This window comes from Myxine glutinosa, chromosome 5 (genome assembly GCF_964187855.1).
Source record: "Myxine glutinosa chromosome 5, kmMyxGlut1.1, whole genome shotgun sequence".
Classification (NCBI taxonomy): Eukaryota; Metazoa; Chordata; class Myxini; order Myxiniformes; family Myxinidae; genus Myxine; species Myxine glutinosa.
Window position 1 is genome coordinate 105629512 of NC_136265.1, and position 10127 is coordinate 105639638.

The 10127-nt window shown below is 50.0% G+C and overlaps 1 protein-coding gene across 7 annotated transcripts in view; it reads right to left on the reverse strand.

The window, feature by feature from the left end:
• THOC1 (THO complex subunit 1) overlaps nucleotides 1-10127 on the reverse strand; it is a 44146-nt gene that overhangs the window by 32252 nt on the left and 1767 nt on the right. For all 7 annotated transcript variants that reach the window (XM_078778475.1, XM_078778474.1, XM_068116662.2 and 4 more), the window contains 4 exons: nucleotides 5975-6048; nucleotides 5426-5486; nucleotides 5252-5318; nucleotides 1495-1613 (listed from right to left, as the gene is read on the reverse strand). In XM_078778475.1, coding sequence (XP_078634601.1) covers nucleotides 1495-1613; nucleotides 5252-5318; nucleotides 5426-5486; nucleotides 5975-6048 — 321 coding nt within the window. The remainder of the gene's footprint in view (nucleotides 1-1494; nucleotides 1614-5251; nucleotides 5319-5425; nucleotides 5487-5974; nucleotides 6049-10127) is intronic.

A 10127-nucleotide genomic window follows, 5' to 3' on the forward strand; every position in this document is an offset into this window, starting at 1 on the left:
AATAACTTCATATTTGCCACTAGCAACGGTACCCGCTCTACGGTACCCGCTCTATGGGTGGGGCTTCAATTGGGAGGCGGGGCTTCAATTGGGAGGCGGGGCTTCAATTGGGAGGCCCAAATGAAAAGGCTAAATATCAGAAATTGAAGGCTTTTTTATTTTAAACGATTTATAGAAACATCCGTTAAATCATATCACACGCAAATCATCAAAATCGAAACAGTATTTGTAGAATTTCAATAAAGCCACATCACTGTTCATATCGGTAAATATTATTCCATTGTGTTTGTAAAAATTGGGAAAAAATTGAAAAAACAATATAGCCTATTTTACTCCAGGGGGTCCCAGGATTACCCACCCAAAATTTCGTTGCAATCGGTTCAGCCGTTTTTGCGGTACCTGGGAACAGACGGATGGACAGACATTTGGTGAATTATAGTAAGATTGAGGGGTTTCGGAGATATACAGGTGCAAAGGTTTTCGGTTTTTCCAGGATGGTGCCCATACCACGTGACCTATGACGTCGTAATTATCACTAAAACACTAAAACAACAGACGTACCTGGGAACAGACGGACAGACGGACGGACATTTGGTGAATTATTGTAAGATGTGCATGAATATTCCCTGTAATTTTCATTGGAATTGGAATTATATTTACAAACAAATAAAACAAGAGGCATTACTTTCATACCGACCTCCAGAGTTAGTTTTACACAAATATGGAGAACTTATCTCGGAGTGCATTTAATGGTTATAAGGTCGAATCATTTTTGAACGGCAAAATAATCCAATATATTTGTTATAATCATTGTTTATCATTCACACAGCGATGGGGACCACTACACAACCAATGAGGAACTTGCAGCACCATGAACGGGCACCATGCTCCCAACAGATGAGTGGCTCGGAGGTTAAGAACCCATCTTCCTTTACTCCATTGTTGTTAGCCAATCAGAGAGGAGTTTATGGTGTACCTTTTGGATGCACGTTTAAAAAAAACTTTTCAAAATGGAATTTGGCAAAACATGCATACCAGGACTGGTGAGGCAAGCATCAAACTTTCTCCTCTGAAAGGCATTAGAGAGCCTGCTGGGTTTAAAACAAAATCAATCTGTGAGCGATATGACAATTCAAAGCCAAATGACACTTAACGAAGAGAACTAGCAAGGCCGTGGGCCCCAGCCACAATTTTTGGCATTGTTTGTCACTCCAATTTTTTTTTCTTTTGAAATTCTAAAAAGCAGGGGGCGTGAAGCAGGGGGCGCGAAGCAGGGGGCGCGAAGCAGGGGGCGCGAAGCAGGGTGCGCGAAGCAGGGTGCGCGAAGCAGGGGGCGCGAAGCAGGGGGCGCGAAGCAGGGGGCGCGAAGCAGGGGGCGCGAAGCAGGGGGCCTGAAGCAGGGGGCGTGAAGCAGGGGGCGTGAAGCAGGGGGCGTGAAGCAGGGGGCGTGAAGTAACATGATGAGAGGACAATGAGGAATAGCGCAGAACGTACAGACTTCCACGTGGGCACGTTCTTTTCTACAAATTTGAAGATGATGTCGCACTGGCCAAGGGGCAGACTGTCGAGAATATCACCCAAAAGCAGGAATGGGGATGAGGCCGAGCAGGTACCTGATGGGAGGTAGGACGGAGTGACGTTGAGAGTTAGATGTGGATAAACAAACAATACAACGTAATGACCGATCAATCGTTCAATCTTCATCTTCACTGACGTGCTAAATGGTTTCATCAATGATTATTGCGTTATCAGAATCTCCTCCAATTAAATAAACGAAGCTATTTTAACGAGGAATATAATCATTAGATATTTCACAAACACAAACACGATGATCAGTTAATATATTGGAGGATAAGGCCGAGAGTTATTCAGAACTAGGGCATGCCCGTACTATATATAAGCTAGGACGTGCCCGTACGTGGGTGCCCGTTCCTTGCCAAAAAAAAAAAAAAAAAAAATTTGTGTAGGGGTGTGTGTGTGTAAACATCCGAGGGCGTGCCCGTACGTGGGTGCAAAAAAACATGCGTGCAAACAACAACAACAAAAAAAAACTTTGAAACCACGTGGCAGTAACGACCACAGAACCCCCCTCCCTCTATTTACATGAATGGTTTGGTCCATTCGCAACGACCACAGAACCCCCCCCCTCTATTTACATGAATGGTTTGGTCCATTCGCAAAGCCAAAGCGAACGACCACAGAACCCCCCCCTCTATTTACATGAATGGTTTGGTCCATTCGCAAAGCCAAAGCGAACGACCACAGAACACCCCCCCCCCCCTCTATTTACATGGAATGGTTTGGTCCATTCGCAACGCCAAAGCGAACGGCGAACGGCTAAATCGCCATAGCTCGGTAAGTACTTGTCCGATTAATTTCAAACCTTGAAAAGGCACATCCTCGGGTCCCCAGCAATATACCTGGCAAGTTTCAAGTATATCGGACCGGTAGTTGTCGAGAAATCGTTGTCGCATACATACACACACACATACACACAGAGATTAGTGGAATTATAGATAGATGACCTGTAACAGGGGAAGGGAAATTAAACAAATCGAACACAACGAAGGGACAAGCACCGATGGTGATGCGACATTTCATCCAAAACCAATTTGAGTTCATGGACACTGAAATCAAACTCATCATCTCCGCTATCTCCAGCTGGATTTGAATCCACAACCCCTGGGATTCATGGTCAGCATCATCACCCAGTGAACTAGACGTCATCATTAACATATCTTATTCCCCATGGGGAGTGTTTGACATTGAGTCATATTTCAATTTTTTTCCATGGAGTGGTTTCAGAGATATAGAGGTGCAACTTTTTTCGATTTTTCCAAGATGGCGCCTGTACCACGTGACCAATGACGTCCTAATTATCATTAGAACAATTCTACAGGAGGAACCGCTCATATTCTGAAAAATTTGTGTTCATCGGACTAACAGTTGCAGAGGAATTTCTTTTTTCATACTGATCAGATCAAGCGTTGTACTTGTCGAATTATGACGTCATAACGGAGGCACCTATGACATCATTAACATATCTTATTCCCCATTGGGTGTACTGGACAATGAGCCATGTTTCAATGTTTTCCATTAAGCGGTTTGGGAGATAGAGGTGCAACGTTTTTCCAAGATGGCGTCCGTACCATGTGACCAATGACGTCATAATTATCAGCCAAATAATCTACAGGCAGAGGCGATCCTACGGTAAAATTTCATGTCAATCGGACCAACGGTTGCCAAGAAAATGATTTTTTCCAATCTTATTCGTAATCTTCATCAATGATCCCACTGACTCTCTGGAAAATCCTCTATCTCTTTGCTGATGACTCCATTCTGTGCCGTGACATCCCTCATCCTTCTGACAGACAGGCAGCTGCCTCTTCCCTCTCCTCAGAGCATGACAAAATCACAAGCTGGGCTACACTTGTAACATGTCTTTCAATCCTGATAAATCCCACACACACTTGGTCTCTCTGAAAGGCCCGTACCGCAAACCCTCCCATCTACTTTCTCAACAACCCTCTCAGAGGTCCAGTCACTGAAACTCTTGGGTCTCACGCTCAGCCATGATCTCTCTTGGACAAGCCACATTTCAAAGTTGGCCTCCAAAGCCAGACACCAACTGGACATCCTCCGTTGTGCAGTCCTTCCTTGGCACACCTGAGCTCCTAGCCACCTACAAGGATTTAATCGCCAGCTTGATGGAGTACTGCCCTCCCCTCTGGGCTGGCTCACCTGCTTCACATCTTGCTGAGCCTGACGCCATGGAAACCAAGGCTTTCACGATCATTGGAATCTATCACGATGAAGCTGAGTCAATGGGCCTGTCACATCGCCACCGCTGACAGGTCCGTCGTCTCTCCGTCGTCTCCCGCTTCATTACATTGCACCCTCTGCCCTCTCCATGCTCTGTCCCCTCTCCACCTCCCCAAGTATCTGCAGGATGCACACGCTCCACCAAAAACCCCTCCTAGCGAAACTGGCTAAATCTAGAACCACCGCTCACCTCCACTCATTTATTCCTCTTTTCGCCTGCTTGTGGAATCACCTTCCATACTCTCTTCAATCTCATTCTTCCCTCCAGGTCAAAGACAGCTATTCACCATCTCAATTCACCCCCCACCCAAACCCATGATCTTTTCTACACCTGTTAAACCACCACCCACCCCTCCCATCTTGTTCATCCCTTGTTTGTCCGTCTGTCGACTTTCTTCGTCTGCCCTGCTGTTGGCATTTCCCATTTCTCCTGCTGTTGCCTTTGCTATGTTGTGTACTAGCTATTCTATGAGCCTTGACCATGTATAAAAAATAGGGATAATAGGGATAACAATTATAGCAGGGCAAGGTTTATTATGTGTTGAGTACAAGACTGAAATAACTCCGTATAGGGAAGGCCGGGAGGCATGTATTAGGCTGTCTGCCCCAATTAACCCTCTATAACTTCCTCTTTCTATGTGCTTTTCCCTCTCTAGTTATTTGAGATGTTTAATTCAAAGGACAAGTTGCCGCAGCCCAGAACAGCAGCCTGGGACGTATGAAGGTGTGTCGCGCAATGCCGCACAACATAAGCTCCGAATGCCACGTGGTCAAATCGGTAAGAGGTGGCGTGGAGCATGCAGCCAAAAGGGCCGATTACTGATTTTGGGGCGTCACGAAGGACACAAACACCAGGCACGAAGAACTAATTTAATGTGCGAACTAAGGTGGTGTAAAAGGCGCTGCAACAGCGGCGGTAAACTTCCAAATAAATTATTGGGTTTTTTTTCTACAACCTTGAAAATCTTTATTATTTTTATTTTTTTAACTCTCAGTGGTGGGGAATATCGAGATTCAGACAAAATGGCGGCTTGTAGGAAATATAGATGGTGCTTGGAAACGAGCAAGAGTTGAAAAGACCCTTCTTGTGTCCTTTTTCTCAACACCGCGTGGGGTGAGGTGTTCTTTGAACTCTTTATTATTTTATTTTTCTCTTCCGTCTGCATGGTTTGCTGAGCAGCAGATGCAATGCCCCCAATTACCAGTCAGCTGGTACATATTTTGTCGACCTCGGAAGGATGACAGACCGAGTCAACACACCTGGCGTTAATACAACGGCACGACAGGTGCTCAAACTCAGGACCCTGACTAAGATCTCAAGCCAGCCACCTTTACCGTTAAGCCAATGCCAGGCTTGTACACTTCGCCACCTGATAGTGATCCGAGGCCGTTAAAATATCACAACAAGGTACAAAACGGTGCACTTTACCTGAGCCCACGTTTTCAATGCACAAGGAAATCACTGCAAGGAATTTGTCAGTTGGATTTTTTTTCACCTGCAAGCAACAGAAACACCTGTTGTTGGGCAAGTATTCCTCGGAGGACAATAAACCAGGACAGTTGAAAGGGTCATTGTGACGTCATCAAGATAAATGTTACTCACAATCAAATCTTTGAGAATATCCCTCAGAGCCTGGTCCATGGTGGTTCGCTTTTCATGATCACTGAAACACAATAACGCACCTTTACCTTTTGCAGGCTTCTTGTTTATTTACTTTCCTAGGACAGTGCCCAAGATTCGTGGAAACTATTCCGGCAAACATCACGTGCAGGAGAAACCGGCGCACCTTCACGGACACGGACACGGGTCACCAAATGGATCTGGGCATCACGCGTCCGGTCATGGGGTGGGAACACCAAACACGTGACCCAAAAGCAAATTCACAGATACACATTGGGTGACTCCACGGCAAAAAAAAACAAATTACCATGTACCTGAACAAACTACAAATTCCTGACCGAGTTACCTTCAGTCAATGCTCAGGCCTGGCCAGCCAGTTTGTGAAGGACGAGGCCCAAACATTTCCCCAGGACAATTGACAAAATGTACATTTAGCAAAAAAAAAAAAAAAAAAGGTTCAGCGTCGAGTTTATAAATCGACAAATATGTACTCCTGGACAAAATGAGACGTTTCCAAATTGTCATCCGCACCTGCCATGCAATTCCGCGAACGTTGACGCGATGCAGGTGGAGTTTCCATTCTGCAAAACCTGAAGACAAACAGACTGAAGGAAAACAAAAGGAAAAGAGACTTTATTCATGTTCGGTGTGACATGACTTCCTGTGAACAATGGCGAATGAGAAACTGCTTGTACAGGTAGTGCGTTGCTTCAAATGCAATTGGCACGTATAATGTGGAGGGGGGAGACGGGGGGGGTATGGGTATAATGAGGAAGGGAGACGGGGGGTATAATGAGGAAGGGGGACGGGGGGTAAAATGTGGAAGGGAGACGGGGGGTATAATGAGGAAGGGGGACGGGGGGTATAATGTGGAAGGGAGACGGGGGGTATAATGTGGAAAGGAGACGGGGGGTATAATGTGGAAGAGAGACGGGGGGTATAATGTGGACGAGAGACGGGGGGTATAATGTGGAAGAGAGACGGGGGGTATAATGTGGAAAGGAGACGGGGGGTATAATGTGGAAGGGAGACGGGGGGTATAATGTGGAAAGGAGACGGGGGGGTATAATGTGGAAGAGAGACGGGGGTGGGGTATAATGTGGAAGGGAGACGGGGGGTATAATGCGGAAAGGAGACGGGGGGTATAATGTGGAAGAGAGACGGGGGTGGGGTATAATGTGGAAGAGAGACGGGGGGTATAATGTGGAAGAGAGACGGGGGGTATAATGTGGAAAGGAGACGGGGGGTATAATGTGGAAAGGAGACGGGGGTATAATGTGGAAGGGAGACGGGGGGTATAATGTGGAAGGGAGACGGGGGGTATAATGTGGAAGGGAGACGGGGGGTATAATGTGGAAGGGAGATGGGGCGTATAATGTGGAGGGGAGACGGGGGGGGGTATAATAAGGAGGGGAGATGGGGGGGGGGGTATAATAAGGAGGGGAGATGGCGCGTATAATAAGGAAGGGAGACGGGGGGGGGTATAATATGGAGGGGAGACGGGGGGGGTATAATGTGGAAGGGAGACGGGGGGGGTATAATGTGGAAGGGAGACGGGGGGGGGGTATAATGTGGAAGGGAGACGGGGGGGGGGGTATAATGTGGAAGGGAGATGGGGGGTATAATAAGGAGGGGAGATGGCGGGTATAATAAGGAAGGGAGACGGGGGGGGGGGTATAATGTGGCGGGGAGACGGGGGGGGTATAATGTGGAGGGGAGACGGGGGGGGGGGTATAATGTGGAGGGGAGATGGGGGGGGTATAATGTGGAGGGAAGACGGGGGGGTAGGGGGGTATAATAAGGAAGGGAGATGGCGGGTATAATAAGGAAGGGAGACGGGGGGGGGGGGGGGTATAATGTGGAGGGGAGACGGGGGGTATAATGTGGAGGGGAGACGGGGGGTATAATGTGGAGGGGAGACGGGGGGGGTATAATGTGGAGGGGAGACAGGGGGGTTTATAATGTGGAAGGGAGACGGGGGGTATAATGTGGAGGGGAGACGGGGGGGGGTATAATGTGGAGGGGAGACAGGGGGTATAATGTGGAGGGGAGACGGGGGGTATAATGTGGAGGGGAGACGGGGGGGTATAATGTGGAGGGGAGACGGGGGGTATAATGTGGAGGGGAGACGGGGGGTATAATGTGGAGGGGAGACGGGGGGTATAATGTGGAGGGGAGACGGTGGGTATAATGTGGAGGGGAGACGGTGGGTATAATGTGGAGGGGAGACGGGGGGTATAATGTGGAGGGGAGACGGGGGGTATAATGTATAATGTGGAGGGGAGACGGGGGGTATAATGTATAATGTGGAGGGGAGACGGGGGGTATAATGTGGAAGGGAGACGGGGGGTATAATGTGGAAGGGAGACGGGGGGGTATAATGTGGAGGGGAGACGGGGGGTATAATGTGGAGGGGAGACGGGGGGTATAATGTGGAGGGGAGACGGGGGGTATAAATAATGTGGAGGGGAGACGGGGGGTATAATGTGGAGGGGAGACGGGGGGTATAATGTGGAGGGGAGACAGGGGTATAAATAATGTGGAGGGGAGACGGGGGGTATAATGTGGAAGGGAGACGGGGGGGTATAATGTGGAGGGGAGACGGGGGGGGTATAATGTGGAAGGGAGACGGGGGGGGGGGGTATAATGTGGAGGAGAGACGGGGGGTATAATGTGGAGGGGAGACGGGGGGTATAATGTGGAGGGGAGACGGGGGGTATAATGTGGAGGGGAGACGGGGGGGTATAATGTGGAGGGGAGACGGGGGGTATAATGTGGAAGGGAGACGGGGGGTATCATGTGGAAGGGAAACGGGGGGTATAATGTGGAGGGGAGACGGGGGGTATAATGTGGAGGGGAGACGGGGGGTATAATGTGGAGGGGAGACGGGGAGTATAATGTGGAAGGGAGACGGGGGGGTATAATGTGGAGGGGAGACGGGGGGTATAATGTGGAGGGGAGACGGGGGGTATAATGTGGAGGGGAGACGGGGGGTATAATGTGGAAGGGAGACGGGGGGTATAATGTGGAAGGGAGACGGGGGGTATAATGTGGAAAGGAGACGGGGGGTATAATGTGGAAGAGAGACGGGGGGTATAATGTGGAAGAGAGACGGGGGGTATAATGTGGAAGAGAGACGGGGGGTATAATGTGGAAAGGAGACAGGGGGTATAATGTGGAAAGGAGACGGGGGGTATAATGTGGAAAGGAGACGGGGGTATAATGTGGAAGGGAGACGGGGGGTATAATGTGGAAAGGAGACGGGGGGTATAATGTGGAAAGGAGACGGGGGGTATAATGTGGAAGAGAGACGGGGGTGGGGTATAATGTGGAAGGGAGACGGGGGGTATAATGTGGAAGGGAGACGGGGGGTATAATGTGGAAGGGAGACGGGGGGTATAATGTGGAAGGGAGACGGGGGGTATAATGTGGAAGGGAGACGGGGCGTATAATGTGGAGGGGAGACGGGGGGGGTATAATAAGGAGGGGAGATGGGGGGGGGGTATAATAAGGAGGGGAGATGGCGGGTATAATCACGAAGGGAGACGGGGGGGGTATAATGTGGAGGGGAGACGGGGGGGGTATAATGTGGAATGGAGACTGGGGGGGTATAATGTGGAAGGGAGACGGGGGGGGGGTATAATGTGGAAGGGAGACGGGGGGGGTATAATGTGGAAGGGAGATGGGGGGGGGTATAATGTGGAGGGGAGACGGGGGGGGGTATAATGTGGAGGGGAGACGGGGGGGGTATAATGTGGAGGGGAGATGGGGGGGGTATAATGTGGAGGGAAGACGGGGGGGTATAATAAGGAAGGGAGATGGCGGGTATAATAAGGAAGGGAGACGGGGGGGGCGGTATAATGTGGAGGGGAGACGGGGGGTATAATGTGGAGGGGAGACGGGGGGTATAATGTGGAGGGGAGACGGGGGGGTATAATGTGGAGGGGAGACGGGGGGTATAATGTGGAAGGGAGACGGGGGGTATAATGTGGAGGGGAGATGGGGGGTATAATGTGGAGGGGAGACGGGGGGGGTTATAATGTGGAAGGGAGACGGGGGGTATAATGTGGAGGGGAGACGGGGGGGTATAATGTGGAGGGGAGACAGGGGGTATAATGTGGAGGGGAGACGGGGGGTATAATGTGGAGGGGAGACGGGGGGGTATAATGTGGAGGGGAGACGGGGGGTATAATGTGGAGGGGAGACGGTGGGTATAATGTGGAGGGGAGACGGTGGGTATAATGTGGAGGGGAGACGTGGGGTATAATGTGGAGGGGAGACGGGGGGTATAATGTGGAGGGGAGACGGGGGGTATAATGTGGAGGGGAGACGGGGGGTATAAATAATGTGGAGGGGAGACGGGGGGTATAATGTGGAAGGGAGACGGGGGGGTATAATGTGGAGGGGAGACGGGGGGTATAATGTGGAGGGGAGACGGGGGGTATAATGTGGAGGGGAGACGGGGGGTATAAATAATGTGGAGGGGAGACGGGGGGTATAATGTGGAGGGGAGACGGGGGGTATAATGTGGAGGGGAGACGGGGGGTATAATGTGGAGGGGAGACGGGGGGTATAATGTGGAGGGGAGACGGGGGGGTATAATGTGGAGGGGAGACGGGGGGTATAATGTGGAAGGGAGACGGGGGGTATAATGTGGAAGGGAGACGGGGGGTATAATGTGGAA